This window comes from Zosterops lateralis (genome assembly GCF_965231275.1).
Source record: "Zosterops lateralis genome assembly, chromosome: 15".
In the NCBI taxonomy this organism is placed as follows: Eukaryota; Metazoa; Chordata; class Aves; order Passeriformes; family Zosteropidae; genus Zosterops; species Zosterops lateralis.
The window spans coordinates 11,482,766-11,504,048 of record NC_139775.1 but is presented as its reverse complement, the minus strand read 5'-3'; the positions used below and the strand labels follow the sequence as shown (position 1 = coordinate 11,504,048).

At 42.5% G+C, this 21,283-nt stretch overlaps 2 protein-coding genes across 4 annotated transcripts in view; one reads left to right on the top strand and one right to left on the bottom strand.

Annotated features, from left to right (window-relative positions):
- Positions 1–992: 992 nt before the first annotated feature.
- On the bottom strand, positions 993–16,292 carry TMEM114 (transmembrane protein 114). 3 transcript variants are annotated; one of them, XM_083872581.1, is made up of 5 exons: positions 15,921–16,292; positions 14,503–14,583; positions 5,747–5,884; positions 3,067–3,178; positions 993–2,607 (listed from the first exon to the last, which is right to left on the bottom strand). In XM_083872581.1, exons 1-5 carry the CDS (start codon positions 16,102–16,104, stop codon positions 2,394–2,396), a joined length of 729 nt encoding a protein of 242 aa, XP_083728707.1. In that variant the 5' UTR covers positions 16,105–16,292; the 3' UTR covers positions 993–2,393. The 3 variants fall into 3 exon arrangements, with proteins under 3 accessions (XP_083728707.1, XP_083728708.1, XP_083728709.1); XM_083872582.1 differs by having other exon boundaries at positions 3,067–3,160; XM_083872583.1 differs by having other exon boundaries at positions 2,496–3,178.
- Positions 16,293–16,325: 33 nt separating this feature from the next.
- The window catches only part of ABAT (4-aminobutyrate aminotransferase), a 70,568-nt gene continuing 65,610 nt past the window's right edge, over positions 16,326–21,283 (top strand). The window contains exon 1 of the mRNA XM_083872579.1: positions 16,326–16,338. The gene's annotated coding sequence lies outside the window, so the exon portion shown is untranslated. The remainder of the gene's footprint in view (positions 16,339–21,283) is intronic.

Below are 21,283 nucleotides of genomic sequence, written 5' to 3'. Positions count from 1 at the left end.
AGGAATTATTGGCTGTGGATCAGTGATAATAAATGCGTGGAGCTCCTTTAACTGAAGCTGTGTCCAAACCAGTGGTGTCCCCCTGGTCATCAGAGGTGGGGACACAGAGACTGCTTGAAAACAGCACAGACACACACTGAATCCTTGTAGTTTCATGTGGCATTGTGTTCACCAGCATGGCCTCTAAATATCTTGTGTATCTCCATGTTTTTCACAATCAAGGATTCTTCTGACCTCCCCTGTCCTTCTCTGCCACCCCTCGAGGAGGTCCTCAAAAGAGTGCCTGGTGTTGGGCAGGAGCTGTGTGCCCCCTCAGACAGTGCTGCTCTGCTCTGTACATCTGTTTTTCTTCACTTTCAATGTGGCAAATTACCAATGAGTTTGCAATTCACCAGAAAGTAATGGGAGCAGTCTCTGTCCTCATCTCAGTAAAGTATTTTGGGGATAACACGGCAAAGAACATGGTATTAAATAAACATTAATTTCAGTAAAAGGAAGAAGCTGATAAGGTCATTTGTTTCAAATTACATAAATTTCCTCTTCCTAGTATAATTTTTCAAAATATTCAATGCTAATTCGACTATTCCAAACCATCTTTTGTTCTTTGTATTCAGAAGGAATTTCAGAGAAATTTAGGGGTTATGCAAACATTCAGGGGCAGAAGATACTCTTCATTAACATTGTGCCAGATATTGCAGGAAGCCAGAATGAGAAATTTAGGAAAGCCATGGAAATGAGAATTGCTTTAATTCAATAACAGATTCATTGGCTTTCTAATTAGATTTTATCACTTGAGTATTTTATGTAAATATCTTTTAAATACCTACCACATCTGACACAGGATGCTTCAAAAGCATCATAAAGAACAGTAGAATAAACGTACAGAAAAAGTTAAAGAAAAATAAATATCTTAGTTCTTTCATGTCTTGGTAAATAATTCCCATTCTGAGATGTCATTTTATTTAATTTTATAACACTCGAAACCACTTTAAAAGGACATCTGTAATAAATATTCAAAAAATAACTCAGATGATATTTTACTGTTACACCTTACAGTAATGTCTGAGTAACATCATACAAATTGCATTATAAATAGTTTCACCAGCACCAAAACAGAGAATTACATTTTACATAATTCACTTAAGCACATGGAATTTTGACTACAAAGGATTTTTTTTCTTACGCTTCTTATAGAGCTGATTTGGTATGCTTTAACTTGTAAAATGACTCAATTACATGGTCCCAACATAAGGCAACATGGAAAATACCTGAAAACCAATGTGAGAGCAACTAAGAATTACAAAGTTACACTGCCTAGTCACAGAATTTCTACTGCTCAGTCCATTCAGGATTTTGAGCCTTATTTAATTCTGATAACAAGCAAGATCTGACAAAGTAAGGTCTTAGCCCAGGATTCAGAAACTCTGGTTTTATGTGACCTTGGATGAGTTTCCTGGCTCAGTTCTCCATTCACAGTGTGGCATTAAAATGCTCCCTTCTATCAGCTGTCAGCTCTCAGGAGCTCCCTGCCACTATTTTTTCATAAAGGAATTGCTACTTTAGGACTCAGATTAGAGCTAAGCTCAGTAAGAGTGAGTGTGCAATCTTTAACACAGGACACAATGACAAAATTGTTCTGGTGTTTAACAGAGGTAGGTGAATGATGCCCTTTGTGTTGCTGGAGAATGTGCAAGGGACTTGCCCAATGACAGAGAGTGCCTGACACAGCTCCTGAGTCACAGTCCTGCACTGCAGTTGCTGAGGGCCTCCAGAAATACATGATCTAACAGAAATGTAGTGAAGCTGTTATCACATTCCACTCTCTGTTCAGCACAGCAGTCAGGGGGAATTTTCTTCAGTAACTTCAGTGGGCACTGAAGTAAATGTTCTCTTAGATGCCACTACCCAGAGGAAAAACTAGAATGCTTGGCATCCAAAATGGAATTCGTGTGTCCTGCATGTTCAGTTTACTCAGCAGTTTCAGCACAAGAGAAACATTCTAGAGCAAAGCATGTGCACAAACTTCATGAAAAAGAAGCATCAATCATCAAAACTGCAAAGTAAAAACCAGAAAATACATCAGATACATCTTCTGCATTATAGAGTTGGAAAAGCAGCTAGTAATAAGCTGAAGGAGAGAAGTGTGTAGCCTGATCATTGAGAGGTTGGGGCTGTCTCCAGCATTAGTTAAAATATCTAGAAAACAGCTGTGCCTTTCTCTTGCAGTGCACTCACCACTGCACTGCACTCAAGAACTTCAGCATCACAGCCATTACCATCTGCTGGATTGCAGGATCCTGGAATGGTTTGGGTTGGAAAGGACGTGAAATATCATCTAGTTCTGACCACCAAGCCCCTGTCCAAAGTCCCTCTCCAGCTCTCCTGGAGCCCCTTTAGGTGTTGGGAGGGGCTTTAAGGTCTCCCCAGAGCCTTCTCTTCTCCAAGCTGAACAGCCCCAGCTCTCTCAGTCCATATCCAGAGCAGAGGTGCTGAGTCCTCTGAGCATCTTCATGGCCTCCTCTGGACTCACTCCAACAGGTCCACATCCTTCTTAGAACTCTCAGGAGAAACCAAAATCTGGCCTGCAAGGTACTCTGAGGCACTTTGCTGAGACAGCAGAAAAGAGAAAAGAAAGCAAGAGATCTGCCTTGTTCCAAGCAACGAATGGAGATGCCTGATGAGCTGCCAGCTGAAATTATTCTGGAAATACAAACACTGCAATGCACTTTCTAAGGACACAAGAGTTTCCTAATTGACAACACCTGGAATGCTTTACTGGTTTGCCAGAATCTTTATGGGTTATAGCCACCTGTGAGGAAAAAGGCTTACAGCAGCTGCCAAGATGCTCAGCCTAGCCACTCTTATTAGCCCTAGTGACCAGATGGACCAAGTAATCCGAATTATCAGGCTCTGCAGGGCTCTCTTGTTGCAAAGGCACCTGTTGCTCATAAAGCCTGTTCACGGTGCCTTTTCAGACCCACCACTCTTGCTGCCAGGAGGAACACGACCCCAGTGAGCACTTCTGCCACAAAGGAGATCCAGACTAGTGCCAGGGACCAGCCAAACCTGATATCGATTTCCACCAGGACATCCTTTCTCCTCAGGAGGCAAACAGCTTCTTGGAAGGCAGCAGCTGAATATGCAATATAGACACTGATCCCTGTAAGGGTAACAAGAGCTGAAAAGAGAAACATGTTTAGCAGCCACTGAAGAAATTAAAAACAATCAACTGGGTATGTCTTAGGGCCTCTTTGCCACTCCTTCCTATTCTAGCCTGGCCAGATTTACAGATTATCTTTGAAATCTAGCTGAGGTTGGCTTCTTGGGGAATAAGGGTGAGAGGTAAGCAAAGGAAGGGTTATTTGTGTCCACTGAGGATAATGTGTTCTCACTGTTAAAGACTGAACCACAATGTCTGGCAGCAAGCCCCCCCCCCACAATAAAAATCGAGTCCTCTATTTTACAGATATCTAATGCATGTGCATCTCTGTTTTCAGTACTGTATTATAATGTATCCTGATTCCTCACTGCTGAGCACCATGTACAATTGGCTCCCTGTATGCAAGAAAGCCCACAGAGACCCAGATTCTTCTATTTCAGGTCACTGAATTGAGAATGTTTTCTGACTGTTGTCAGTTTTGAGTGTTTAATGTAAATTTGTTGGTCTTCACTATCATCTCCCACCGAGGGTTGTGCTGTTGTGGCTATCCATCACTTCCAGATACCTGAGTCAAAGACATCTTTGAGACAGACTAAAAATAAATTAATAAAGGCACTCAAACAAGGATCCAGATGTTGTCAGAATTAAAGGACTGTTCAAACAGAGGCAGATGTAGGGAATGGCACATTTGGAACAGGTACACACTACATCCTGAGCCTGGCAGCCCTGAAACTCAAAGGACAGGTTCTGATGGAAATCACCCTTTACTGGATCAGCAGCAGAAAAGATCCAGTAACAAAGCCCTGGATAAAAGGATTGCAGCCCGGGGAAAGTAAATATTGAAATACTTTCAGGACAAGAGAGTGTCTTATCTGATACTGAGGGAGAAAATTTTAGTAAGACAATGAGTCTTGATGAGTCTGCTTTTTTGCCAGGAATGTATATTTGATTAGAGGCAAACCAAGACAAAAGAATATTGGGCTATCCATCAGTCCAAATTCATACTCATATTCCTGATTTTAACCATCCTATGATGCCTGTACCTTATTCTAGCCCTTTGCAAGGAGGGAAAAAAAATCACTTCATACCTTTTTTCAGCAGTAGAAATGTCAGAAACGGAAATGACTAATTTGTTGACATTTTCAACAAAGGGCACTGAATTCTGTGATTTCACTTTCTAAAAAATGGGGAAACATACAGGATGTCCTGACATGTGGAACATATCAGTTATGAGAGCTTAAAAAGACCTTAAAAAACTCCACATATCTGGAATAGCGTCCCCAAATATCTCTTTCTGTTGAGACAGAGCTCTCTAACTAATACTAAACTTTGTGAATTTAAGTGTCCTACAAAACTGTTCCGTGCACCCAGTCAGAGCAGGATGGGGGGCTGGTCCCAGCCAAAGGCCACCCCACAATCTGCTCATGCTCTCCTGGGAAACTGCACCAGCTGCATGCCCAGAACTCCTCAAGCACCCCTCTCCTGACACTGTCTCTGCTTTCCTTTCCCTCTTTGCAGCCCCAAATGGCTCAGAAAGGCCCCTGGGATAATCATGCTTGGCACTTTGCAGCATTTCATTTTTCACTGACTATTTGGAGCAGTTTTCCACCAGCCTTTTCAGTGAATACAGCTTTCTGTTCTTCTGAGGAATTAGAACTTGCTCTTCTTTTTAGGAAGCAATCATAATGGGGGATGGCTGGTCTGTGTTACAGCATTTCAGACTAAAAAGCTCAGTTAAGGCTTTGAGACAGCAGCATTTGCTTCCAGCAATCTCTTAGCATTTTCATCTTAAAAATAGGACTGTATGAGCAGTTGATGAGAGCCAATTCTGAGGATCCCCTTTTCTGTCAGGAAAAAATTCTGGTTTAAGTTACATTGTAAAACAGCACTGAAAATCTATTTGGAAGAGAAAATGCAGATTTAAATACTGTCTTCCTACTTTGACAGAATGTTTTTAGGTTTTTTAATTCATAAATTACTCTCTAAAACATGGTGGGTTTGGATACAGCAAAAAGAAAAAAAAAAGAAAAAGAAGTGTAAAAGCATTTTGCCAGCTTCAAATTGAAATGTTACACTGCAACTAAAATAACTTCTGGGGGTTTCCTTTTGTGGCCCACAGTTTGGGGACACCACTCTAGATCAAAACTAGCAGTGAGGCTAAGCCAGGAATGCCTAACAAGACCCTTTTCAGGAATTCAATGCCTTCTTATAAACATCAGTTTTCTTAATAGTTGCAAAATCTATGCAACCTTATGATGATTCCACAGTCTCTTTTCCATCACCCCATTACCCTGTCTGTAAAGAGTTTGTGCAGCCTGCTGAGAAATTATTAAATCTTCTGTGTTAATGGGCACAGAAAACACAGATTGTTCAAAGGGTGACTCACTCCCCAAGGAGGGATATTTGCCTTTCCTAAGTAGCTCTATCCCAGAATCAGGACCTCAGTAGGCACCAGGTGAATGAACACCAGCATTACTCTGAAAGCAAATTCCTGCTTGCCTTTTATTCCCTGGGAAACAGGGTGATTTTTGCCAGACACAACCTCTTGTTATCTAAAACAGTTAGGCCAGGAGTTTGATTGAGTACCTCCAAAAAGGAAAAGCAGTCCCGTCATTAGGAGCAGTAGGTAGGCCCTGGCAAGGATACTGATGAATCCAGTCATTCCTCCAAAAATCATCAGTATCAGGCTGAGGGGCATCAGGATAACAAATGTTCCATGCATATCTGAGGAAAAATGAAGAATGTTAATATTGTAATATTTTATTATGGTGTCAGTGCATGTACCAATAATTGTCAAGTGCAGAGCCTCTGATCAGGATCAAAGCCTCATTCCAAACAAGAAATTGGACAAGCCTTTGGGTTTTCAGAGTAAATCAGCAGCACAAACGTATAGTATGGAGGAAAAGGTAACAAGCAGAACAAACCCTCACAGGATCCCAGCCTGCATTTCAAACAGAGACTACAGATATAAAGTATATGTCTACACGGACATATATCAGCAATTTAACTGTCCTCAGCTCTGGAGCCAGCTGGATACCAGGTGATGCTCTGCATACCAGCTAGGCACTGGCAACCTCAACACAAAGCAGCCCTGTTCTGTGAATCACACTGTTCTGTTTGGGAGGTGGGATCCAGCCCTGCTTTGATTAAAGGTTTCTCTTCATTCACGTGTCCTGTGCTGCACTGACGTAGCAAATTGCTGACCTTTTCCTTTGTTGCAGCTGACCATCAACTAGAGGTAAATTTTCCCATCCAGCTCTGGTTCTGTCTGTCACTGCTTTCCACAGCAGCTTCACTAAGTGCATTAACCTATCCTGCTTGCTTCCTCCCATGCTAAATGTTTTACATTAGTCTTTCTTGATCCCTATAACATTTTAATAGCTCTGTAAACAGAGGGTTGCTATGTATTTTTTCATATCACCCTGTTATTTCCATCATAAACCATTATTGTGTCATTGTTCCCTCTGATGCAATATATCCCCAACATTCAACCTTTTTTTTTTTTTCTAATAATAACCAAAACAAAGTAATTCCAGTATCAATTTGTTTCATACCAGAGTAAAGTGCAGAGTAAGTGAGAAAATGTAAAATCCATATTCTGAAGAGGTCTAGGCTTCATTGTCTCATTTAATTTCACAGAGGAACAATACACCATTAGCTTAGGAAAAGGAATCAATTAAGAGTTCACAGTTGGTGTGTGATCAAATGATCAGTTTTTTCAGGTCACTGTAACTGCCCACAGAATTGGAGGTGCTACATCTGCCACTGGCTGAGGATCCAGCTCATCCTCTGCAGCAGCATCATAAAGATCAGACACAATTGTGTACATGTCTCTGCTCAATTCCAGAAGCCTGGAAGGTTAGGAAGGGTCTGCATGGCATCAAGGCAGATGCTGTTGATGTCTGTACTTGAGTAGAATGTGGTTTCCAGATAAAATTGTTTGTTTTATGTAGCACAGAACATGCTCACCAAAATAAATAAATAAATAAATAAATTGTGGCAAATGACAATTTTTTCCCTGCTTATTTACACTGGTAATATATTTTCATATTCAATCCCACATAGGCTCACATCAGGACCAGCTGATGCTCAAAAATCATGAATTCAACATTCTGCATTGAAGAGAGCACTTTCCCTCTTTGATTCTAAAGCTGAGGACACTCCCTGGGCCTTCCTTCAGCAAAACTGGCCACGGCTGCTGCTCCTGGCCGAGAAACACAGACCTAAAGCAATTCTCAATGCTAACAGCCAGATCAATCCTCAGCTCACTGGGAACAAAGCAGCATGTCAAAACTGCCTGCAAACCTTAGCTGAATTCCAAGGTGAGAAATAGCCATGGAACTTAGTTCAGGAGTTTTATGTGGTTAGAAGTGGTTGTTGGGGATGTGATGAAACTTGATGTGACAGAATAGAGACTGGGCACCCAATTCAGTTCTCATATTCTGGAGGTGCAGGGTGGTCTTCAGTCACATTTGAGATTGCTGAGGGTTATTTGGTCCCATTTTGATTATTCCTCACCATTCTGACACCCATGTGTCCTCTTAGATTTGGTCTTGCACGTAAAAAATGGAAAAGCCTTGGGAGAATAAAATCTTGGGAGGCTGCAATTAACATCTGAAAAGTGTGAATGTGAGAATGGTGCAACTCTGTCCTCAGGCCTGGCCTTGCTGAGAGAGAACAAACATACACAAGTTCACGGCTGGCTCTCTGCCTTGTGATTTTTCAGGTGTCTCTCACCAGTCCAGGTCACTGCTAACAAACTCCACCTCAGGACAGCAGCACTAACTTGCCATTTCTTTGACTTTTCTTGTCATGGTGTGATTTCAGATACTGCAGCCTGAGCCAGGACACGTGTGGGTGAGCAAAACACAACTCTGAATGGAACCTTGTGAAGGAAAGAGAAAGGAAAACCATTCCAGAGGATCCTTGGGAGTGTCCTAGGTTACATTAATGATCTGTGACAGTTGCAATATCAGAATAACTCTGATTTTTATGCCCTCTTCAGTAAAAATATAGGGTTTAGGGATAGCTCAGCTGAAACCCACAAACTGACTGTGACAGAACCTCACTTTTCCTACACACAGCTGGGATCACACTTCTCATTAATCACCTGCAGCTTTTTTTTAAAATCAAATATTTAGTGAATTCTATTTGGTTAAATAGTACTTTTATAATCTCCAGTGTTCTAGTTCAATATCTAATACTCATTTGTACTATGAAATCTGCAACTGCCTGGAAAACTTATTCTAAAATGCTGCCATGGAAACCACTCAGGAATCTGAATTCATGCCATCTGGCATATGATATTATGCCATTATATTCCTTGATTAGAGGAACAGAATTAGTTTATAGAAGAACATGACTTAAAATATCTTTACTGTGTTTCTGTCTTCAATAATCATCAGTGAAAGAAGTTAAAACATTAATTTTGCAGTCATTTTAGTGGTTTTTTTTTTTTAGTTTCTGTTGAAATATGCATTTATGCATTATGTATTAAACATATAAATGTCTTCATATTGATGAAATTAATCTAGTATTGGGGGAAAAAAACCACCTTAAGCATTTTGCACAAGAGGAGGCATGTGCACTTTCTTGTAAAACAGAATTCAGTTTCCCACATCTGTTTCTCAACACCTGAGTTCCCTGTTAGTCCAACATGAAAGATCCAATGTTCCAATCTTGGAAATACTGAAACAAACTCACAAACTTTTAAAAAGCACTCCGCTTTTTCTTTTTTTTTCTTTTTTTTTTTTTTTTTTTTTTTTTTTTTTTTTTTTTTTTGGAAGCAAAAAAAGAATCAAATTGCTTCATCATAGTTACTGAAGTTTTACATTAGCTAGCCAAAGCTTTTTCTAGAGGTCTGGCCAAGTATCTGTAGGAGTGACATCTGCAGTGTGTGTCCAGATCTGAGAATTTGGCAGGCATTTCTAAATCACCACCCAACACAGTTGTTGAAGAGTTGTTTGTGAGAGAAATCTGTGGAATGAAATAGAGACACTGAGCGGTGTCAGAAGGAACCAAGTGCAAGCCCAGCAGTTTTGTTAATCATCTCCTGTTAACATCCTGGAGCTTAATTGCTTCAAACTAACTTTGGATTTGTTTGCACAGCTTATAACAGCAAATAGTGCCTAGAAATCTGTAATATCACCTCATCAGAAATACTCCAAATGGCAGCGGCTCAGAAGAGCTTAATTAAGGGCCTGTTTATCTTACCCAGCAGTAACTAAAGAGCCAGTTAGAAAGACAAAAGCCTCCAGCTGAAACAGACTCCTGGCAGTTGTTAAAACCAATGGGGCTGCTCCAGAAGGACTTGGCAAAGCCAGGAAGAAACAGTGCACAGAGGAAAATCTGACCTGCTTGCTAGGAAAAACGCAAGGAAACAACTTAGAAAACAAATGAAAACTGAAAAGAACTCATCTGTTGCTAAATGTGACTCTTCTGGGCTTGGGCCACAGGGAGAGGAAGGCCTGGATTCCCTCCTGTTCACCAGAGAGGAGGTGATGGAGGAGGATTGCTCACAGAGCCAGGGGTCTCCAGGATGATTAGCCAGGCTCTGGTCTGGGTGTAACATGTTTGGGCTTCATGCTTCTCTCAAAAAATCTCTGAGCTAAACAGGAAGGCCAATTGCAGAGAGCAGAAATAAAATTATGCTAGACCTGGAGCAGGTGGCACTGACAAAAACCCCCAGCAGCAGGAATGGGTGGAATGATGAATGTGAGCAATGCACCGTGGCTCACGTTCTGTTGCTGTGGTACCAATGAATCTGAAAACCAGAACATTCATCAGAACTTGTCACTTGTTGGGCCTCAGCTGCAGTTATCTCAGATTTCTGTATATATTTACTGTAATATCTACAGTAAGTACTGAAGCAGATGTCCACTGGCACCTCTCGGAAGGAACAGTGCACTGTTGCTCAGAAACAGGTGCACACCTACCAGATCAATTAAACCAGAATTTCTATGAGCATCATCTGGGTCTTATTTCACGTGGCCTCTGAAATGGCTCTTGCTCCAGCCCCAGCTGGTTCCTTCTGGCAGCTTAAAACCAAAAGAAAATTTGCAAAGAACTGTAAATCCCTCGGGGAAAAATAGCACAGTGGCCAAAGAATAGAGCATTCTTCATAACATCATGAACTGCAACTCAGTAAAAAGAAAGCACCATGAGGAGCAGGGTGAAGTGTGAAAACAGCTGGTGCATGACTGTTACAGGGTCCTTACATGCTGTAAGGAAATCCAGACAAGTTTATCTGTACTATTAAACTCATTTTGTTGAGGAAGAAACCAAGGCAGCTGCTACATTAAAACAACTGAGGTATCAGAGCTGCCTCTGCTGCAAAGATTGTTTCCCTGCAGGAAGCACGAACTTGTCTGCAGCCTCACGGTTCCAGTTACATTCATGTCTAAAAAAGAAAAAATAAAAATACTCTGGGGAAAATACTTGAAGCGGTTGTGCATGGGCACAACTTGATTTTTATAACAGGGTAAACAATATGAGTGGAAAGCATATCCATTAAGTACTCATTTCTGGATGGGTCAGGAATAGAGGAGAGCACTGAAAATGGACCTGTAAAATGAAACCAATCACTGGCCACAGTGTCCAAGTTTCTGAGAAAAATCAGGATTGCCAGAGGCTTAATCTTACCTTGTACCTAATGCAGATGGTTTGTGTGTCACACAGACAGTAAGAAAAAACAGCAGTTCCCCTCACGTTATTTTTTATAACTCCAGCCCCAGGTCTGCAGCAGCTCAAGCGCAAAGCTGAGATTCAAGAGAAATAATCTGGTTTTGATTAGAAATATTTAGGATATTTTTCATTTTGCAAGGATTACACTGGTGCTGCCTTCAGCTAAATCTGTACTGGTATTTACTCATTATTAACAACAAAGGCTTTAGCAAATGGAAAATATTTATATGACAAAAATGTCTAAGAGCAACTTTTCACCAGTGTAACATGTTGAGGTTTCTTGTTTGGGTTTTTCTTTTAAGAAATTCTTTTAAAAAGCTCAGACTCTTGGGGGAAAGGTTTCAGCTGATTAAGCACTGCCATTCCTTCTACTCAGCAGCTTCCTTCTCTGTGTGTGATCCTCAACACCTACATCTGATTTTGGACATTACATTTCTGCTATGGGAAAATGGAGAAGCTGCTCAGAATTCAATGCAGCTGCCTTTGAAGCCAGTGACATTCTTATTTTGTCATTTAGAGAGAGATGGATTCAGCTCACCATGAAAAATGTTGTTCTTGCAGCTTGTCTGCCATAGCTGCCACAAGAGAACATGTGGCAAGGCAAAATATCAGAGGTGTCTTTGCTGACAAATTTAAATTCTAAGGGGAATTTTCAGAGGACTATATTTAATCCTAGTAGGCACCAAGAGACTCTAATAAACTGTCTAAATTAAAGAAAGTGATACTTTCATTTTATTCCTGTTTGGGCCAGAGGAAAGTGTCCATCTCCAGTGAAAAACAATTTTATTAATGCAGAACTTTCAGAAAAGATAATGGTAGGCAGTCGAGTGGTATTTTTCTTTAGACAGTGGCTGATATTTTGAACAAATAAATAACCAGGCCATGCCGTAATCTGTAACAGGGAACTATTTTATCCATCATGGCTTTGAGGGGGAGAGAGGTTACACACTGCATGTTCAGCTGGGGGGAGTGGTAAGAGAAGAAATTGAAGGCTAATGTAGAGGAGAGAGTGTGTTTGTGTGCAGTCCATTAGAGGAGTAGCTCAGGAATTCTCCTGTGATATGAAAATACATCACAGTCTCAGGTTTAACAAGGCCTGGGTGGACTGCCTGGATAATATTGCTGCAAGCACAGGGTTTTAACTCGTGCACCCAATTATTTTAATTTGCCAGGAGCTCGATTTGAAGCACACAATAAGCCTAAAAGGAATGGATGGGATGGAGAGATATTGGAAATGTTGGGGGAAGGGTCCATGAAGGCTCTTAATTCCCTAATGAAGGGTTTGTCTTCTAGCAGTGGCCAGCACTTCTGTTCCCACTTAGGCCCAGCTCTTTGCATTTACATACAGACTTTCTCCAACCTCCTTGGCATTTGTGTCTAGTTAAGACATGCCAGAAAGTGCATTCAAACTCTGAAAAATGAGGGACGTGACCAATGTGTTACTTCAGTGCCTACTTTAGGAGACAGTCCTTTTTAAGTTTTTTTTAGGAATAATAAGAAAGAAACATGTTTAATGTTGCCAGAGCTCATAAAATTCAGTGCCAATCAAAGGGTGAGAAATACATGTGTACAGCTGGATGGAATGAGATTAATCCCATGTGACTGTGCCTCGCAGACACCTTCACAGGCACACAGAGAGAAAAATGTAATTTTTGGAAGTAACCAATTAAAGCTGTGCAATTAGCTTGGTTGCTACATACAGCAGCAGATGAAGAAACTGCTGTATCCACACTGCAATCTGTGATCACAGAATTTCCCTCTAAAATTCTTGTTAAAATGTGTTGTAGATGAAGATGGTTTGCCATGATCTGTCTAAATATGATGCAGTGGCCACAGTCAGAAACATTTAAGAGGTAAGAGTAAGGGTGATAGAAGATACTATCTCAGGACCTGATCAATCTAGATCTCACTTATAAATATCTGTATTTCTTGGAAGGAAGAAGTACTGACATGCTACTTTCTGTGTTCAGCTGCCACTGCTGAGGATCTGTAGCCTCACCACACTGAAACTGCATTGAAGCTGAGCAAAAAAAAATCAAGAAGTTAACTCTGTAGGGCATTCCAATCAAACCTAGCAGGTTCTTTCAATTGAAGTATCTTTGATTTCTTGTCTCATCATTTTTAGGAAGACTATGCCTGTTTATAATAAAACATTCAAGTGTCTTTGCAGACCTGAAGTCTTTTTCCAGAAACATAAAAATAGTCCTTGATATGAAAGCGAGAGAAAAAAAATTCTAAGGCCCTGAAGAGTCTGTAAACATAATTATTAATCTAATTTTTATTCATATCCACTATTTTCTCATACTTCATGACTCACAAGGAGCCATCCTTTGTTTCCAAGCCAACATCATTTTTATAACCAAAAGAGCACCGCTTTTTGGGTTTGTTTTGTTATTTAACTGAAGAGCTGCAGTCTCTCACCTGAGAAAAATAACAGATGTACCTTTTGCAAATACACAGACAACTTTTGAAAAGCAATCGGTTTCATGCTGAAATGTTGGACTATCACCAACATAACAGTGGAGGTGCTGACACCTAAAACATGCTCAGGCAGGTTGAGTTAATGCTGACCCCTCACAGGCTGGAGTCATCCAGCAGACAAACACTCCCACTGATTTCAGTGCCATGGAGCAGCCACAGCCCTTCTCTTTTGAGCATGGAAGATTAAAGAAATTACACTTTCTATTTGAAAGCAGAAAGAGACATCCTGGGCTGTAAGAACTGAACCTGCTGATGTGTTTATGTGGCTGCTCCAGCAGGTCACTGGGATCTGACCCCTCCTGCACCTCCCCTGTGACAGCCCCAGCACCTCCCAGGCTTCCTTCGTGTGCTGCACCTGCAGCTCAATCACTCCAAGAAACTAAAGACACTTCAAACCTCTCTGGAGCCCAGGGAATGTCTGTTTTCAGGGAAAGAGTTCCATTTTAAGAAACAGGACAAATGCAAGTATTCTGCAGAGTCAGGGAGAAGAGGTGAGTAAATAAAAAAAAATTGTAAAAAGTAAGCCCACACTAAGGGTGTGTGAGGAAAGGATTGTGCTGATGCAAAGACAGTAAATCATCTTCTAGGAGATGTCTACAAGTATTAGAAAGTGTTCTGTTTGGAGTTTTTGAAAACATTCTGGCATTGACAAACGAATCTAAAGAAAAAGAAGTAAATATATTAGAAGCTTAGTGGTTTTGAACACGATGTTCTTCAAAGACTTTGAACACTGCTTTTGGTCATTGATTTATTTTCTTAAATTCTCACATACTTAAGTCTTTTATCAGTGCCAGGAATCCCACTGAAAAGCTAGAAAAGTAGCTGTGTTAAAGATTAGTCTAAATGTGTTCTTAAGCATTTTCAGTGATCAGACTCCTTTGAGGTGATTGTGAACACTTTTGCCTTTCATTTTTAACAATTGTGTACCTTCCTGTGCCATTCCAGTCAGAGAAGTCTTGCTCCTGTGGAAGAAATTAGCTAAACTTGTCATCAAATAGATGGTTATTTCCACAGTGAACACAGTCAAAGACCACAGGCAGTGACAGACATTGTACAGAAGCAGAGTCAAAACACCTTCTCAGTGAATTCCCCCTCTGAAACAGAAATGAGTCCCTGTAAGTGGCCAGGGAGGGAGGGGAGGGTGGATGGAAATGTAGAATAATATAAATGTTACTCACACAAAAGCTGTCTGTGAGAATCGGTGATGTTCGCATTCTCGTGCCAGAAGGGGTTGATCAAAGGGTAACACTCACTCCTCACTATTAGAATAAAGGGGAAAAACAATGAGGAAAAAAATTACACTATTATATCTGTTTGCTATACATATATTTGGGTTTTTTTGCATATACATATAATTCACATAAATGAATTCTGCTTTTAAAACAGCCATTCCTAGGTAGGGAAGGAAATGAGAGGGTTTGGAGCCTGCAGCATCAGCTGCTCCCATGGGGCCTGACCACTGGAGTCAACAGGGAAACATCTGCTCAGTGCACAGCAGAGAGAGGATTCCTGTAACCTGCTCCTTCTCCCTGCTCCTCTGGAAGAAATGTCCTTTCTTGCCTATGGCAAACACTACTCACTCCTGGCTTTTAAGAGTGGAATCAAAACCAAAAGTTAAATGCCTGGCATATCAATAAACTACATGGAGGAAAACCCTATATATTGATATACAGGATTATAATAATCCCATATTATGATACATAATAATGCTTATATTTAAATTAATTGTATTGTGTATGCAAATAAACTATATGTTTTTGTTTCTATTTGTTATAGTATTAATTATCATTTCAATGGCTTTAACCCAGAACTTTTGCCCCTTAATTTCCTGAACCAAATGAAAAGACATCTCCTTCCTTCTAAATGGTTAACGTTTATCCGATTATCCTGAATTAAAAGTTAATGTAAAATTAGGTTACAGTAGCAGAAAATTCGCTCTCCCCATGTCTCTTTCGGCAAGTGACAGGGGGGGCACTGACAAGGCACTGCCCAGGGTCCCGGGCACGGCCGGGGAGCGCCCGCCCGTCCCTTGAACCGCGGGGAGCCGGAGCCCCGCGGGCAGCGGGCACTGCCTGCCCCCGAGCCGGACCCTGCAACCGGAACCCCGCAGCTGGACACCGCATCCCCATCCTGCATCCCCATCCCCGCATCCCTACAGCCAGACGGGCACGGCATCCCCATCCCGCATCCTCATCTCTGCATCCCCACAGCCGGACGGATCCCGCATCCTCATCTCTGCATCCCCACATCCCCAGAGCCAGACGGAGCCCCGCATCCTCATCCCCACATCCCCGCAGCCGGACACCGCATCCCCATCCCGCATCCCCATCCCACTTCCCCATCCCCGCATCTCCGCATCCCCACAGCCGGATGGAGCCCCGCATCCTCATCCCGCATCCCCATAGCCGGACGGACACCTCCATCCCCATCTCTACATCCCCACAGCCGGACAGACACCCTCATCTCCATCTCCGCATCCCCAGAGCCGGACGGAGCCCGCATCCCCGCACCCAGAGCCCGCAGGTGGAGCCCTCAGCCCCTCAGCCGCACCCCCTGAGCCGGAGCTGCTCCGGAGCTGCCCCGGGCCCGCTCTCACCGCGGCAGGTCCGCCAGAGCCCCGAGTGCGAGCTGAGCGCGTCCGTGCCGTTCCGGGACGCCTCCAGCTTGGAGGCATCGATGATGTACCAGAAGTCGGTGGCGATGGCCACCACGAGGAAGATGAAGCTCGAAAGTCCCACCAGGGCCACGAAGAGGGAGAGCGCGCCCAAGTTAACCCTCATGGTGCCGCCGCCGCCGCCGCGCCTCGCCCGCCCCGCGGCCGCGCAGGTAACGCGCCCCGAGCCCCGCCCCGGCTGCTCCGCGCCCCGCGGGCGGACCGGGCATTCCGCTGCCCCCGGCCCGGCTCGGTCCCACAGAGACCCTGCTGCCCCCGGCCCGGCCCCACAGAGACCCCGCTGCCCCCGGCCCCAGCCCAGAGCCCCCCAGGCGAGCGCGGAGCGAGCGCGGAGCCCCGCGCGGCCGGGCGGGCCAGCGCTGCCTCACGGAAAGAGAGGGACAAGCTGTGACAAACACGGCCACGGGCATCCCCATCGCCCCGGCAGCTCCGGGATGGGCTCACCTCGGAGGGGAGACAGCTCCCGCATTCCCAGCATCACTGTCTTTTAGGGAAGCAAAGCCGAGGTTTGGGGAGCAGAGGCAGGATGGGTGTTCCTGCAGCCTTTCTGGTGTATTTACAAGAGATTTCCCTCTGTGCCTTCCAGATGCTGACTCCAAAGGCCAGTTCTAACCTAATTTGAAAGGGGGTGTGTGAGGAGGCAGTAGCGTGGCATTTACGACATGGTGCAGTGATGTCTGTACCCTGCTCGGGTCATTCTCCTGTCAGAGTGTCACGGTGGGGGGACAGACACAAGCTCCCTCTTCCACAAACTACAGTTACAAATCTGTTCATGTTCGAGCCCTAAAGCCACACTTCACCCAGCCTCCTGCTCATCCTCAGCCCGCTGAAATCTGTTGAGTAACAAAGTGAATTTCAGTAATAGAACCTTGTTTTCAAACCTGCAGAGAATTTACTCTGGTGCTTTACTGCATCTCTTCGCTGGCATAAAGACACTGTGCAGGTAAGGTCAAGGGGGCATCTTGTTTTCTTCCCTGTAATTCACTTCAGGCCTTCCAGGGAATTGCTAAGTAACTCTGAGTAATTAAAAAAGTCATTCTCATTTATTTTCTGGCATGGACACTGGGCAGAATGTGTGACATCATTACCCATCCATGGCAACAAAGCTATCGTCAACCAGTAGGGTTTCAGCAGTAGGATCAGTTGAAAGGAACATTTTCCTTGAGAGAGAGTGTTTCAATAAGCACAGTAATCATCAACACTACAGACCACATTTTGCTCTGCAAAATCACTGAAAGATGTATATGGCTGGAATATAATAGTCTTTATATTCAGAAATACACTGTTAGGCAGATATAGCATTATTCCGAGTTCTTGCCATCTATTTCTCACATCTCCAAGTTGTATTTGTAATCTGTGAAAATGCCTCTGTAGCTCCACAAACCAGTCAGTTGCTACCTCCTTGTAATTGCAATGTTTGGGTGATACAAAGTTCATGAAGCAAAGTAAAATGTTTTATTAGACTAACTAATGAAGTGAGACAAAATGAACAAGCCTTGGGGTCTTAACTGGGATCCCAAGCTTGTCTCTTTTTTTTCCCAACTCCATTTGCAGAGTCACTTGAAGGTTTCAATTAGCCCCACAAATACCATGTGTTAGACAGAGGTTTTATCAGTTCTCTTCTCATAAATCTGAATCAGAGGCACTCGTACCCCTGAATCATCACTCCTCTGCAATGATCTGCCACTGTCATCTCCCAGTTAAATCCAAGAGAAAGCAAAGGGTGTAAAACTGCAGGAACATTTAACCCAGCTGGGCACGAGCTGTGAATCAAGTGTTGTGTGAGATGCTTATCAGTGATACTCTGTGTCTCTGGGAGGTTTTGTTCTAATCTTGGAGCCCACAAAGTTTGTACACATGCTTATTTTTGGGAACATTATTAAATAATCTATTTTAGCCATCATGATATGCAGAGGTCTTTGCAGATTCTGCCTAGTCTAACTTTAGAGTAAACCTAAGTTAGAGCTTGCTAACCCCAGATCCTTTTTTAAACAGACTCCGATGAAGAACATTTGTATCAAGAGTAAATCAACTCCACATAAAGATTTCATTTCCACATCACCATATTTTTTTTTAGCCATTCATTCACATGCTAGGGAACAAATAATTCCTGCAAAGTCAGAAAACTAAAAACATAGCTAACAAAACAATTTCGTGTATTCATTGGGAAATGTTTATAATGAAAGAAAAATGCCAGTACTGCAAATTAGTTTCTCTAAAGACTCGGTTTCAATTCCCTGAGGCCTTTGAATGTCAAACTAGGATCTTTAGCATAAATGATTCAAAATTTTTATCCAGGCTTAGCTTTATGGAGAAGGAACACTTCGCTTTGCATAGACTAAGTGTTGGTTGCATCTGCCAATGTCAATCTGCTGCTCAGAACAACAAAGATGATTCAGAATATGCTCTCAAAGTTTCAGTCAATTATTAGCCCCCAGAGAGTGATGCAGCAAAATTATTAGTCTCTTTCAGTATGGCAAAGCTTGAATAAGTAACTTTTACCCTCTCTGTTCTGCTTGCAGGGTTCCTGGAGGATTCAGAGGGCATTGTGCTCTGGGAATCACCAGCTTTGCTTCCCAGGACTTTTCCCAGGTAAAATCTGTAGGGCATCTGTAGGGCAGTTCCTTCTCCACTGTTCTGAACCTGTGCTGTGCAGGTGCAGCAGAACCCCACTGAATTCCTCTGTTTTCTTTATTTCATTTCCTCTGCCCTGACTGTATTTGTGAAGAGGTGGCTGCATTGCTAGAAGTAGATTATTTGTAAACTGAAGACGAGAGGGATTCCCACAATGTTTACCCACCTGACTGTAGGGAAGCCAGGCAGTGCAAGTGTGCACCAATGAGTGTAATTATTCACTGCTATGGCAACAAGAACAATCAACACACCTAATTTCTTTCACAATCCGTTTCCAGGAATTATCACATTTTTTCTCCTGTTTTTTATGTTTTGTTTTATTTTCGGTTTTGTGTTTTGGGGTGTTTTGTTGTTGTTGTTATTATTGTTCTTTTTGTGGAATGAAGAATTAAATTCAAATGCAGTTTTACGATTCAGCCTTCCAGTAAAGCTAATGGGATTCTGGAGTTTATTGTTTTTTTAAACTTACCACAATTACTTCCCCTGTGGCTCAAAAGAGAAAAGCTGTTAGACAATACACATGATTACAATTTTCAGATTCGCTGCCCTTGGAAATTACTGACTATTGGCTGGTTGATCTGAGGTTGGCTATTCCTTCTCAGATTTAAACTCTTCATCATGCACATCCAGTTTTGAAGAGTCACAACCTGCAACGAAATTTAAAAAAGACTGACCAGTCGCAATCTATCACAGATGAAAAACCACAAGACATACAATGTCCTGACTCTTACTCAGTGTTACCTGATCTGCCAAAAAACCCCATGGAGTGTCAACACATGACATTGAATTCAAAGGGGGATTACAGGAGGGACATACCTGAAGCAACCAGCTCAGCCAACTTCTTGGGACTTGATCAATGGATGGAACCGGCCCAACTCATCACTTCAAACAAGCTGTTAAACCTCAGTAAAGTTGTCTGGCCTGTGAGGTAAATTTATACGAATTCCTAGGCCACATGGCTGTGAGGATGACAAATATAACTGAGGTGCATCCTTAAAAAAGAGGTACACCTCAGGAATTTGCTTCTGAAGCCTTCTTGTGTGTAGTACAGAAAGTGCAGCTCCCTGAACAATTTCCATTATCCCCCACATTATAACATCTGTAGCCACAGACCTTCTGCAGCCACAAGATATTGCTGCTTTGCCCAAATATTATTCCCATGTATCAGCATTTCTTAGAAAAGTGATTGCAGCAGCTCCATTTCTCACATAATGTACCTTTGTGTTTAAAAGTCCCCATGTAATGCAGCTTTTTAGCTACTCCTCTAATTATACTAAGCCTGTGTACCAGTAAGTGCCTCTTTCTGCAGACTGGTGAGATTTTGTGACAAATATAATCTGCTCTGCCTGTTTAGCACTCCATGGCAGTGAGGAACATGCCAGCAGAGAGAGACACACTGCAGTAATAATTTATGTGGCAGTGTATCGCCACAGGAAGTAAAATAATGTTCTGCTCTTTCACAAGAGTCAGATAAAAGGAGAACAAATCTCCAAAGCATTTTTATCAGACATTCATCCAATAGAATTCCCCACAGAAACTGCAATGAGATATCTGAATGGCTTATGTGTTTTCCATTTCATTGCCACTCAAAACTCTTGACTGTAAAAATAAAGACATATTATTTAATTCTTTTAATATTTTTTTAAATAATTATTAGCCTTTGTTGAGGGACGCAGATGATAAGGAGACGTCTAGAAATAGCTACAGACCATAAATTATATCCCAAGGGGTTTTTTAAGCATTGACTAATACTTTCTACTACTCAAGAAAAATACAAGGATCATCTATAACAATTGACATCAGCATCATATGACAAGTAATCAATATGTAAATCCCCACTTTTGAACAGGAACCTCGTGTTAAAAGATAAAACAACTTCAACAGCCCTGGCAGGCTTCTCAGGGAGGTGAACTAGAAGACAGATGGGAGTTTGGAGAGCACCTCTGTCTGTGATTTTGCACAGAGGGCTGGTCAGTGTGTCCAGCTATCGAAGTGTCCTGTGCCCACTGACCATCTGCTCCCTCTGGAGTGACCACACAGGCCCAGGGCACAGCAGCCACCAGCTCTCACTGTGGGTGAGCTCAGCTGGGAAATGACTGCCTGAGACACCACGTTCCAAAATGCAGATATTAAAATCTGGTGGTCTGTAGAAGCTCAGAAGGACCATAGTGGTCTAACTCTGCTAGACAAATTTCTGTTGTTAAAGCCTCCCAAAGACTCTGGTTATGATGTTTCCACTCAATGCTCAACTCAGTCTTGTTTATTTCACCTGGTTTATATGTAATTTAAAACTCTTCAGAATTAAGCAACTAAGCCCCCAATCCCCCAAACAAATGAAGAGCTGTTGTTTCAACTAATCTTCCAGTGCTACTAGAATTCTGATATTATCTCGACTAAGGAAAAAACTTATTTGCCTCCGCAGAAGTTTTCCCCACTTTGTTTTCAAGCCGTTTGTAGATTTCGCACGGATGAACCGAGACAGGGGAAGTGATGCTAAAAAAACAATTAATAAAGAAGGCGAGCAGGAAACGCGTGTTGAAACTCCGAGCAATTCCTGTGGATCCTTCAGCACAGCCCGAACCGCGCTGCCGGCGCTGCCTCTCCCCTGGACAGGCTTTTATCGGGGGTTTAGTTAGTGCTGGGTGATCCCC

Excerpts from the sequence above, each read along its gene's own strand:
- TMEM114 (XM_083872581.1), bottom strand. The coding sequence starts at position 16,104 with ATGAGGGTTAACTTGGGCGCGCTCTCCCTCTTCGTGGCCCTGGTGGGA. Across the intron at positions 14,584-15,920 it reads GCTCTGGCGGACCTGCCGCG|TGAGGAGTGAGTGTTACCCT; the intron begins GTGAGAGCGGGC and ends TTATTCTAATAG. Across the intron at positions 2,608-3,066 it reads CTGGTGGAAATCGATATCAG|CAAAGTGCCTCAGAGTACCT; the intron begins GTTTGGCTGGTC and ends CTGCTGTCTCAG.